Here is a 13,548-nt window from a genome sequence, read left to right as displayed (position 1 = left end):
ACCGGGGGCCGAGTTGTGCATTCGGTTATGAAATCCGCCAAGACTTGGGCTTTTATTACTCTCCGAGGTTCATATTCTAAACCAAAATCCGCTAGCTGGTCGGCCCAGGCTGACATCCGACTGGAATGGTTCCTGCTTTCGATTACCTTGCGGAGAGGCTGTCCGGTGAGGACTTTTATCTGATGGGCTTGAAAATAAGGTTTCAACTTTCTACTAGCCATGACAAGGGCGAAAACCATTTTCTCCACCTCGCTATATTTTGCTTCTACCCCTCGGAAGGCATGGCTTATGAAATAGACCGGGTGCTGTGCCCCTTCCCTTTCGGCCACCAGAACGGCACTTAGGGCGTATTCCGATACGGCCAGGTAAATGAACAATGTTTCCCCCGGCAAGGGGGACATGAGCTTGGGGAGTGTTGAGAGATGAAGTTTGAGGGAAGCGAAGGCTTGCTCAGCCTCTTCGTCCCAAGTGAACTCTTTTCTCTTAAGTGCCTTGAAGAAAAACAGGCTTTTATCAGCCGACCGCGAGAGGAATCGTCCGAGAGCAGCTAGACATCCTGTTAGGCGCTGCACTTCCCTGACGTTCCGAGGGGATTTCATTTCCAGTACTGCTTTGATCTTGTCGGGGTTGGCTTCAATACCCCTTTCATCAACCAGAAATCCGAGGCACTTGCCCCCTTTCACTCCGAAGACGCACTTCTTAGGGTTGAGCATCATATGATACTTCCTCAGTGTGCTCAGCGTCTCCCTTAGGTCGGCTGGGTGATCAGAATGGGCCTTGCTTTTGACGATCATGTCGTCAACATACACTTCTATGTTCCGACCCAATTGATCACTGAAAATTTTGTTAACGGTCCGCTGGTAGGTGGCTCCGGCATTTTTCAGTCCGAATGGCATCATTTTGTAGCAATAGACCCCTTGCGGGGTGGTGAAGGCGGTATGAACACGATCGTGTTCCGCCATTGGAATTTGGTGGTAGCCTGTATTAGCATCCATGAAGCTTAAAAGGGCATGACCAGCTGTCGAGTCGACCAACCTGTCAATTTAGGGCAGAGGATGGTTGTCTTTCGGACAGGCCTTGTTCAGGTCTGTGAAATCCACGCACATGCGCCAAGCCCCGCTCGGCTTTTTCACCAGTACTACGTTAGCCAGCCATTCCGAGTACTGGCATTCCTCAATGAACCCTGCCTCGAGCAGTTTCTTGACCTCAACTGCGGCAGCTTTGCACCTTTCTGGACCTTGATGCCTTAGCTTTTGCTTGACTAGCTTGTACCCCTCCTTGATATTCAGCTCATGACACATGATTTTGGGGTCAAGCCCAGGCATCTCTGAGGCCTCATAGGCGAATACGTCTTGGTATTCCCGGAGCACTTCCACTACTTGTGCTCTTGTTTCTGGGTTTAGGGCCTTGCCCACCCTCACAGTTCGACCGGGTTCTTTTCCGATCTCTACTTCTTCATCTTCCTCAGCTGGCTGAGGTCGCTCGTACTGCTTGGGGTTCTCTGTAATGTATACCCCCAAGTTTTTTGGTGAATCTTCTTCCTTTTTTCTCTTCTTCGAGTCCTCTTGGACGTCGATTTCAGTTCTGCTTTTTAAGCTATTGACATAGCATTCTCGTCCGGCCTGCTGATCCCCTTGAATCTTTCCGACCTTCCCCTCATCTGTCTCGAACTGCATGAGGAGTTGGTATGTGGAGATTGCGGCTTTTGTTCTGTTCAGGGTGGGTCGTCCCATAATTATGTTGTATGGCAAAGGGATGTCGACCACTAGAAAGTCGATCGGTAGGCTTCTGCCCTTGCCTTTCTCACCCATCCGAGTGGGGAGCTTTATCGACCCGACAGACTGTACAGAGTTTCCCCCGAAGCCTATGAGTGGCTGATCGAGTGGCGTGACATCCTTCTCACTGTACTTCAGCTTCTTCAGGCATTCCAGAGTTATGATATCGGCAGATGACCCACTGTCAACCAAGACACGTCTGACCCGGGAGTTGGCTACTTTGAGCTCGATGACCAGGGGGTCATCATGGGGTACACTGACGGGCCACTGATTCCCGAATGTCATTATGGACAGTCCGACCGGCTTGGCTTGACTTCTAGCACTTGGTGCTTAGATTTTGGAGGTGGGCTTTCCTAGCTCGACCGGTTAGGCCTCCCGAGGCGAAGCCCCCTGCGATGACCCCAATGTACCCTTCCGTGTCCCCACTATTGGACTGACCGACCTTCTGCTTTCCCTTCTCTTCACTTGTGTGCTTGAGGTAGCGGTTCAGCTTGCCCTGGTCGGCAAGGTTATCCAATCCTTTTTTCAGCTCTCTACAATCTTTGTGGTATGACCACATTCCCGGTGGTACTCACACCACTGGCTTTTATCTCTTCGGTTGGCTGAAGTCCTGATGGGTGGGGGGTTGGGCAGCATGGACTTGTGCTTGATGTCCAGGTATATTTCTCTTCGATTCTTATTGAAACGAGGGTCATTTCTATGATCAGTAAATCTGTCTGACCTACCGCCCGTTTTCTGCTGTTTGGGCTGATCTCTGTTGTTTCCTTCTTCCTTTCTCTTCTTACTTCCTTCTTCCGAGTGACGGCAAATGTCTGCCGCTTGGATAAATCTTTGAGCTTTGCCATGGCCTCGGAAAAAGTTTTGACTTCACTTTCCGCCAATGTCCATCTGAGCCGGCCAGGCTGCAATCCGGACATGAGAGCAGCGAAGGCAACGGCATCTTGCAGGTCGGATACTTTTAAGGATTCTTCATTGAACCTCTTTATGTAGTCGGCTAGACTTTCATTCTTCTCTTGCTTGACCCCCATGAGGTGCAAGCTTGTCTTCTTTTGCCTCTTTCCGGCCACGAATTGGTGAGTGAACATGTCCTCGAGTACCGCGAAATCGGTGATAATTGCAGCTGGCAACTCTTGGAACCAATTCAGTGCGAGCCCCTTCATCGTAGTAGGGAAGAACCGACACCATGTGGCCTCGCAGCTGGTCTGCACACTCATCTGGGCCTTATACGTGGCCATATGATCTTCCGGGTCGGTTAGGCCCGCAAATGGTTCAATCAGCGGCGTTTTGACTTTCCCTTGGGTGGGGGTGTCAATGATCTCTCGGCTGAACGGGGTCATGAACTTGAGGCTTCCATTACCGAGCCTTAGAGGTTTGGACTGAGCCGAGTCACCATGTCCTTCACGCTGAGCGGCCTTGCGATCTAGGAACTGACGAGCGTCATATCCCTGACTACGGCGTTTCTCATTAAGAATATTTCGAGCATCTTCCGGCTTGCGGCCAGGATTCCCCCTTGGCGACCTGGATACGTGGGTCTCCTCTCTTCGGTGAGCAGCTTCCCGAGGTGCTGACCTCTCACCCTGTAGAGGGCTCTCATCTTGCCGGGAGGGGGGCCTTTGAGACCGAAAAGGCTCCTGAGCCGCTGACCTTTGCCGGTTAGGCTGGTCGTGAATGGAGCGAGGGTTACGCTCTTCCCTATGAGATGGCCTCTGGACATTGTCATCACGTTGTTGGAGGCTGAATTGGTTCTGGCCCTGTCCTTGTTGGAGGGTAGTCAGCATTTGCATGATGCTTTGCTGCAAGGTCTGTTGTAGCTGAGCTGCTATAATTGCTATATCAGTTGTGAGCAGAGGTTGGGGGTCAACACGCTGTATTTCCCGAGAGGGGGAGGGCTGTAGTTCCTGGGAGAGTTCCAGGTTAGGGTCCAGTGTATGAACCGAAGGAGATCGAGTCCGTGCTGATCTCCTCTGGTGGGGTGAAGGTTCCCTCTCGGATCGCTGGGGTTGGGTAGATTGTTTGTTACGGGCGTTTTTGGATGGTGCCATAGCTGATTAGCACTAGGGTCAAATTCTGCTGAGTAGCGAGTAAAATCTTCTGAGTGGTGGCGAAGTAACTTTTTGTACTATCCCCACAGACGGCGCCAAACTGTTTCTGTCTAGAAATTAAGGTTAATGATCTGTGCTGAGCAAGTCCTTAAGTCTGAGCAGGGCTGGTTATCAGTTCACCGGAAACCTGCAAAACACAGAAAAACTACCCCAGGGGTTGTTCCGGGATCGCCCCTCCGACGCTCAAGTCAGTTGATGATTGAGGTAGAGAGAGAGTCTAAAGTGAGAAACTCAAGTTAGTTAGGTGAGAATTCAATATCTTTGCATTGATGGGACAAGAGGTATTTATAGTGGTGAGAATTTCTAGAAAGTGGTGTGCTGGACATGACAGCTCACTTGGGGATTGATGATACCTTTTCAAAGGGTGATTCTGGTGGGACCCATGAAGCCTGAATTAGCCATGAGGTAGTTGGTGGGGCCCACGGTGCTTAGGTAGCGGTGCCACGTGGCATGATATTCTGGGAAGGGTTTAATGGGCCCAAACAAGGACCTAATTTATATGAAACTCACTCGACTCGGTAAGTTAGGGTGGATCCTTGTAAGTTGTAAGTTGTAAGTTTTATATTAAACCTATCGTAAATCTGACCCATTATAATTCCTGATGCTGTACATGAGGGAAGGCTTACCTTTCACTGGCAATACGAGTTCAATAGGGAGCCCAATTTCAAAGGAGATTGGGATAGAGACATTGGCTACGTGTCCGTAAAGTTACATATTAATCAAAATATAAATGTCACTCGACATCACTTACTCCACTTTCACTCTTTAAAGTCTTCAGCTCCTACTTGCAACCACCTCGAGGTCTCCACATATAAATATATATAGTCCTAACCTTACAAATTTTGCTAGGAGAACATAATTCCTCTACTTTCTTCAATATAGGAAAAGAGGCAAAGCAGTTTAGTTTCCCTCCATTTCAACTTTTTCCTTTGTGTTCTTTTTTCTACATTCTATTTTTGACCATGGTAATGGTCACCCATGACTCTGTTTCTCCTTCTTCCTCTTCCTGTGAAGTTCCTCCACCGCAGTCCCATGCGACGGCTGTGGTTGTTAGTCCTTGCGCTGCCTGCAAGATCTTACGTCGGAGATGCGCTGATAAATGTGTTTTGGCGCCTTACTTTCCTCCCACCGATCCCCTCAAGTTCTCTATTGCTCACCGTGTTTTTGGAGCTAGCAATATTATCAAATTCCTCCAGGTAATAATTCTTTGTTAAACTTTTTTTAACTTATAAGCTTATTGAATTTCTGAAACTTTGTAAAACTTATAAAGAACTTGTTCAAAATTTTTTTTAACACAACAGGAAATAATTATTGAAACATCAATAGGCAAAGTTAACTATGACTTATGTGCTTTATTTCCTTATAATTAAAGACATCGTTCTATATTTGTAGGTATAGCCTGCAAATTTTGATTACTAGTATGTGTAAATTTGCTTTCAATTACGGTTAAGAATAATATTGTTTACTGTTGCTAGAAATTGTATGGTTTATATTTCGCAAGAGTATGTTTTTGAAACTTCTGTACCCATATATATAGCACTGAGACACAATGAAAGAAGTGATTATATGAAAAATATTATGGTAGGTAGTCCAAGAAAATATGCATATATATGACAATCAGCGTATTACCTATTTATAAGATTTCTGAACATATGTGGTATGTAGCTCTAGGTGAATGGCTTGATGAATGGGACACAAAGATTACATTCCACCTTGTAGTCGTGCAACTTGTTTGGGGTTCATTTTTAAAGGAAATAATTGGTCGCTGACAGTGTTATAATGAGGTGACGGGTAAATAAGGAGTTCCTATCTTAGAAATAACGTGTATTTATAAAAACTTTGAATTTAATTAGTAATAACAATATCCAACTTAAGTTGACGGTAGTAAGGAAGAAAACAACAATCTCATGGTTTGGAAGTGGGAACTCCTACTATTAGCTGGCACATAATTCTTTGTTGTGTAAAGTGTGATGAGGTAAAAAATCAATATCCATGCTAGCAAGAGTAAAAAATGATATCATTCCTGAACTCAAGGAATATATGAAGCTAAAAATTGCATTCTATTCCAATTTGGCTTCAAGATTATTTGAAATTTGAAGCTTTTAAATCAAATATATTACAACGTTGATTACGTATGGAATCTATTTAAACCGATTTACATAATAAATTTTAATAAACATGGTTATATGTATTGAAACAATGATTTTTTCTAGACGTATTTATCTTATCAAAGTCCTTCAACTCTGACCATATTTTGTCCTTAATATATTTGTGATAGTAGTATATTTGTGTGAATGTTTATTTCTATAGTTTATTTACAATGAAGTAATTAGATATACTAATGGTCAAAGGCATGTTTTTGTTTGAATAAAAAAAATTGCAAATTTAATTGGGACTAAAATAGTAATTAGTTTATTTAACATTTTGAAATATTTGATGATATTCTGGATTAGAAGGAATTGAGAAGGCCGGAGTTGTGTGAATGCAGCAAAGAGCAAAAGCATGCCTTGTCTGGGACAATGTTCCCAAAGACTAAAGCTAATCTTGCTAAAGGGTAGCAATTCTAGAACCCAGAAAAGGCTGGATCACGAAAATGACCAAAATACCCATCGAGATGAAATGGTAGCTAGTGGATGGCATAATACCTTTGATGGGTTAATTGACAAACCACCTACCAAAATTTGTTCTTTTATTCTTTTTAGTAGTTACCAAACGAACATCTAAATGATTTCATGTCTGTTGACTACATCATTTTGCTCTCCCAATAACCAATTAAGTTGTTTGCCGCTTTAACTTTTCCTTATTCATCTTGCTTATAAGCTTGAAAATACATATGTACCCCTTTTGGAGTCCTAGATAGTATCCTAAGTGCTCAGACGACAAACTAAGTAGTTGAATCTCTTTGATTGGATGAGATTAGTTGAAATTATTTGATTGGATGAGATTAGTTGAAACTCTTGATGATATAACTTGGAATATATTAGAATGGCAAGGCCATTGCCTTGCTAATTTGCTATAGTGTCAAAGCATTATGTAAGTCAGGTTGAGTATTGTGTTGAACTTCAAATTTTTTACTTTATGAATAATTTATATGTAGGTATAATTTCTAATTACAAAATGTATTGAGAAAAGTAAAATCAGCCCATCATTTGATTAGGATTTTTTATGTAAAATAGGTATTTAAGATCAAAGTGATGTTAATTTCGTATATACATAATTTCTTTCACCAGTGAAGTCGTTATGCTAAGTACAATTTCATTATTGTTAATGACTTATTAGATCATAATTGGTACTAAATAATTTTAATTTAAATGAACTAATAGTAAAAAAAATAACTTATCGATATCCATGGTTGTGAACATCATTCTCAAACATGTGATTTTCTTCATTAACGTATAATAACGTCAATAATGTTTTCAAAATATAGAGTTATTTGGACACGGGAAAGTTTTACTAGACTACTAGGAACATTTGCATGAGATTTAATTTCACAATTTATCCAAAGCGTTTATGGTTATTACCACCATATAATAGTTTTACCAAACGAGTCGAAGATTATGTGTATCTTAGTCATCTTGTATGTATAATTAAGGTATAGTATTAATGTCTGAAAATGAGTTATAACCTAATTACTTCCACGTACATCCAATACTTCATTGATTATGTTGTGCCAATATAACCTGTTTACTAGGCAAACTAATTTTGACTATATCTATCAGTAATAGTATTAGTTGTGCAAGCAAAAGTGGGAGAATGAAATAAATGCATGCATAAATACACATAATCTCAACTTTATTCTTAATCAATAGTATAACACCTGTATATTACAATGACATATCAGGAACTGCCAGAATCACAAAGGGCAGATGCAGTAAGCAGCATGGTATACGAAGCAAATGCACGACTAAGAGATCCGGTTTACGGATGTGCAGGAGCTATATGTCAGCTTCAGACACAAGTAAATGATCTCCAAGCGCAATTAGCTAAGGCTCAAGCTGAACTTGTGAATATGAAATGTCAACAAGCCAACCTTTTGGCTTTAATTTGCATGGAAATGGCTCACCAACATGATGAAACTCCACCCTCTAATACATCTCAGTCACAGTCACAGTCACCCGAACATCCTAACAGTGGCTTAAGTAATATCGCGTGCTTCATTGATGATAACAACTTAGAAGGTTCACTTTGGGAGCCTCTTTGGACATGATTATATGATGTAGTTGTCAATCAATGGTGCATTGTCTTCACCTGAACATATCTGATTGGACTTGACCGGGCTAATTTACCTTATGCCTACACCAAATTAAATCTCACCATGTCTAAGCCCTGATTAGACTTAATCAGCCAAGAGAATGCACCTTAAGTCTCCGAGCTATGATAATAGATGAGCAAAGGAAAAATTTGCAGAAGATATATGTAGTATGTGTATAATATTATTAGTAAATTAGCGAAGCGAAGTAGCTTCGATTGGTTCATATTCGAACTCAAAAAAAAAAAAAAAAAAAAAAAAAAAAAAACCAATTCGGATATAGTTAATCATGTATGATGGCATAATAGCTAAAGTCGACGACTAGTTGATAGTCTAGTTATGGGCTCTGATGTAATCTTCAACTCTGAGAGACATAGTTGTCAACGTTGTAGTTTCTAATCTATATCTTCATAATTCAATCTATAACTACTTCTTGGTTACCTAATATCACTAACTAATGCTGATAAGTTATGAGTCGCGATCAATGACTTTCTGCTTCCAATTACTTACCATTATTTCTTTGTATGTTCACATAATTTCTTTGGTAATATAGTATTGTTGGTGCAAAATTAGTTGGTTGACTTTGCACACAAGTCAATGCACACTCAAAAGTTTGATATTGAATGTCACAGGAGTCTGAGTCTCTGGAGTTACCGGTTTTAATTTGATAAAACCTTGCTAACGTACTTTGTTGTAATCTAACTGGTTAAACTACAACGCCTAATAAATTCATGTTAAAAGTATTAAATAGAACAAGATGCGCAATAATCAATCTATTAGTTAGAGCTAAATATTCTCATTCACATCACAAACTTCTAAAATAAACATTTATAACACATATGAGGATATTAATGTAGGTTGGACAATTAAAGGGAAAACAAAGAGATTATTACATCCATGAGTTCCTGCTTAAATTGGAGATTGAATAAACTCGTCAGTAGTACATACTCTAAGTCTAAGGCACCTACGTAGCTTGTCCCATGATCATGTTGTTAACTGCTCATTTCCTTGTCTTTGCTTGACTTTTATGTCCTGAATGCTTCAATTAATCCTTGACTTTTTTTCATGGGCTTCGTAGTATCATTGGGTCTTTATATTAAAATAAATATTAAACATTCTGAGGCCTAATATAATGTACCATATATAATAAATGTTTATTCAGCATCTAAAAATCGTAGTAACAAATATCCCCCCTCATTTGTGGAGTGATGTGCTCAGAACCCACAATTTATTAGCAGAGATAGACCTTTAATGGTTATAGCTAATATCATCCAATAATATTCTGAATGTGACTTTTTCCATTGTTCTAAGGTGGTCAACATATATTTCTCTAGTATGACTAAATTTTGTTGAGAAGAACAATATTTTATGTATTCCCTCACCTCTCTTTGTAGCAATTGTGAAATCCATCAAGAAAGTTTTGTTTAGGACGTGATCCTACAAGATAATTTTTTAATAACCAATAAGGATCTACATCATGGATCATGATGTTATGTCATATTTGGCACGCACATTTGTATTGCACTAAATCTCTTGAAAATGACCCATCCACCATTCTATAAATCTTTACGCTTTTTTTTTATTTCCTTTAACAAAAAGCTTTCTTAGATATCTCCAGGGCATATTAGGTTGCCAAATCTCTTTTGTTATGGTTTTGCCCCATGATTTGCAAACCAACAGAGAAGTAACTTGATCATCATTTTCCAGTGTAAGGAATATTCATTCTTGCATGAGATCTAAATTGCACCCTATTTAAAAGGCTTTAGATCCCTTGTATGTTTCAAATCCTGTTGTATGATAGATATATTGCCAAAACATTTTTTAATCGAAGAAATCAATTTAGTGGACTGTTTTTCAATAAACTCATCCTTATCTCCAAAAATGACATTCAATGCCTTATGATGATTTGTGCATTTTAATAGATATGGCATATATACTGGAGTAGGTTGACGAAACAAAGATAGGCAAGTGTAATCCATTTTCAATCCTAAATCTTTCAGAGATTGTATGTATGTATATATATATATATATATATATATATATAAATATATATTATATAATATTATATATATATATATATATTATATATATATAATAATATATAGTGTGTGTGTGTGTGTGTGTGTGTGCGCGTGCGTGCGTGCGTGCGTGCATGTGCTGCGTGCGTGCGTGCGCGTGCGTGTGTGTGTGTGCGTGCGTGCGCGTGCGCGTGTGTGTGTGCGTGCGCGTGTGCGTGTGTGTGCGCGTGTGCGTGTGCGTGTGTGCGTGTGTGCGTGTGTGCGTGTGTGCGTGTGTGCGTGTGTGTGTGTGTGTGTGTGTGTAAGGACTTCAATTTTTCAGGTCCACTAACGTTTCTTAACTGTCCAATTCATGGGGACAGTTTATTTGTGTGTGTGTAGGGACTTCAGTTTTTCAGGTCCACTAACTTCTCTTAACTGTCCAATTCATGGGGACAGTTTATTGAGAAATACAAGCATAGATAGACATGTGTCATTTTCATTTTATTTTGATGAAATAAATATTAATTGTTTTACACAATCAAATGATTAGAGATGCATGTTTTTTTAAAAAAAATTACTATTCAAAGTAATTTCATAAATCATATTACGATTTATCTAATTGTAGATAAATTATTGATTACATTTTAATTAATTAAATGCATCTAGAGATAACATTTGAAAATGTTCCCTACATACAATATCTACCATGGCTTGATACTCTCCAGCCTATAATTCTCGCCCCACAATACTTCTAGTGACTCCAAAGTAGTAGCCATCTTCAAGGGAGTTGTTGAACATGGCTTTGAAGATAAGCATGTGGTAGTTGATGTCCCAAGCGTACTGACTGTCAATCAAGGCTAGATACATCCATCAGAAGAAATTCTCTTGGGCCCATAATCCCCAGAGGTGACATAAACACTTGAAGTGAACTGTCCTCCACTCAGCTTCATCTTGGTCTTCCTCCATCCTCACCACTTTGAGACAGGATTGGGTGCAGGAGAGAACTAGGCATTTTTGCATATGTCCAATTCATAGTTTGAGGCCTTGGGAAATTAAAGGCAGTAGTTACCTCTTTTTCCCATTTCTTACCGTCTGTTAGAAGTTGATCTTGTGATCTTTCTGCTAGCCTTGGCCATATATGGGTAGATAAAAGATCAATGTTGGCACCAACTTTGGTGGCGCTTGATTCTGCTAGCGTCAGGTCTTCTGACTCCATTGTAGGGTTAGCGCCAAATAACCTTGTCATTTTTTTCTTCCCATTTTGCTTTCTCAGCTACTATGAAGGCTTCTTTATCTTCATTTATATTATTGAGAGCAAAACAGTGGTTGAAGCAATCATCATCAAACTCCGCTGCTATGTTTGCATAGGCCTCGTTATTCATTTTTTATTTTTATGGATGACAATGAAATGATAGATTGCTTGTTAAGGCTAATTTTCTTTGAAAACCGGTCCATTTTCTCAATGGCTAGTTTTATAATAACTTCTAGGATTAGTAAGTAATTGAATACTTGGACCCATTTTTCGAGAAGTTTATAGGCCTTTTTTATTTTAAAGTTACCAATTTGTTGGTAAACCTTAGAGTAATATTATGTTTAAACCTTTGGGCCTAGATTTTACTTCCTTGATTCATCATTCATTTTGTTGAACAATTAATTTATACGCGTAATTTAGTACGGTATTGGAAATAAAATTAGAATATTAAGCATAGTATTATTCCATTTAAATGAAAACAAAATTATATGAGCATAATACATCTTTTGAACAAAAAGATATTTTATTAAATTTCAATAGTCATTACATAGTTTCCTAAAGGGATGCACTATGTATAATAGACATGACTATTGAGTATGATAGGTAAAATATTTTACCCTAACACTTGATCTATCAACTTCTAAGGTGGGCAAAACTGATGATGATTTGTGGCTCTTCATGCTCATCCAGTTCAGGATCATCATCTTCAGAATAGTCTTCAATTAGAGGCATTGGAAACCCCATCTCGAGCATGTGTTATTGCCATAGAAGGCATGTACACTTGTACTATATGAGCTTTCTGAAGCTCGTATTTTCATCCAATTGGACAACCCTGTATTTCCATATGATGACCCCATACTACTCTCACGGATGATGGATCTGTTGTATTTGAAGGCAGTTTCAGGAGGGAAATATTATTTTGCAATACTTTCTCCCTATACCTTACAGTCTATTAGGAGTTTGAGCAATTCTCCTTTCTCTAGTCTTGGCCAAAGGTTTGTCGCCGGTAAATCTATGTCATTTCCTATACGTGTAGCACTTGAATCTATTACCTCCATGTCCCTTGGTTAGATTTTTTAATCCCTCCAAAGAATTTTGTAGTTGGCTTGCCATTTTCTCATTTCTTCTTCTTTATATTACTCCTAATCCTCTTGAATAATGTCTATATTAAATTTGTGCCTCCAACACTCACCAGGGAAATTTTATGGAGGGGCAACTTGTTGGTCAGCCATTTCTTAAGAATCTAGGATTTTTTAGAAAATAAATATTTTAGGAGTGAGATAATTCCTTAATAACATAGTATATTTATAATATATTTTGTTAAACGTTATTCCTATTTTTACGGATAAACGAAGCGTCATTTTGTTATTATCTGATGTTAATAACAACACGTCATTTTCATTAAAAAATTTAATTCCCATCTAGCCTTTAGTGGGTGAACATGGATAAACTAGGCTTGCCCACTAACTCTTTATTTGTACTATCATTTTTCTGGAGTTTAACCATTTAATGGTGTGTGCAAGTTGGATAGTCCATCGTCATTACTATTGGAACTAATTTTATGTCCAAGGTTTTTTATGATTAACAACCAAGCGACACTTTATGTACAACTTAACCGGTTTTTTTAACATGCATTATTTGATTTGATTGCTCATTTTTTGAACAACTCATTTTTAACATCTCATTTTTTATTTGACATAAATTAATAAATAATGCAATAAACTTTGGAATAAGTTTGTTAAAGAAAATATTTTATATTTCATTTAACAAAAATAAAAGATTACAATCTAAAATTGAAAATTTTGGGAATTTTCAAATAATTTAGAATTTCTAAATTCTAAAAATTTAGGCCTAATCTACTAAATCCTCAAGGGACCTAGGCTTGTAGGCTTCTGAATCAGCATCAAAACCGCTGCCCTTGGTGTCTCCCTGAGCAGGATCATACTCATCGCCAGAGAAGACATCATAGTTGTCTTCGTGGCAGAAGCCTCCATGAACCCGCCTCCTTTGGGCAAGAGGTTCATCCTCTTTATCTTCCTCGTTATCATCTCTGTCAAAACTGTCTGACGGGGAAGAGGAATCTTCTGGGGAAGTGGAATTTTCTAAGGAAAATGGGTCTTCTCTATCTCCTTCCTCCTCCACTTCATCCTGTGTCTCCTCTGGAATTTCA

The 13,548-nt window shown here is 39.3% G+C and overlaps 1 protein-coding gene across 1 annotated transcript; it reads left to right on the top strand.

Moving 5' to 3' along the window:
* Positions 1-4,668: 4,668 nt before the first annotated feature.
* On the top strand, positions 4,669-8,571 carry LOC104883246 (LOB domain-containing protein 1). Its single transcript, XM_010667728.4, has 2 exons — positions 4,669-5,073; positions 7,719-8,571. Exons 1-2 carry the CDS (start codon positions 4,840-4,842, stop codon positions 8,082-8,084), a joined length of 600 nt encoding a protein of 199 aa, XP_010666030.1. The 5' UTR covers positions 4,669-4,839; the 3' UTR covers positions 8,085-8,571.
* Positions 8,572-13,548: the final 4,977 nt, after the last annotated feature.

The sequence above is a fragment of the Beta vulgaris genome, chromosome 9 (genome assembly GCF_026745355.1).
Source record: "Beta vulgaris subsp. vulgaris cultivar EL10 chromosome 9, EL10.2, whole genome shotgun sequence".
NCBI classification, from domain to species: domain Eukaryota; kingdom Viridiplantae; phylum Streptophyta; class Magnoliopsida; order Caryophyllales; family Amaranthaceae; genus Beta; species Beta vulgaris.
Note: the sequence above shows the minus strand (reverse complement) of the source record. Positions and strands in the feature narration are given on the sequence as shown.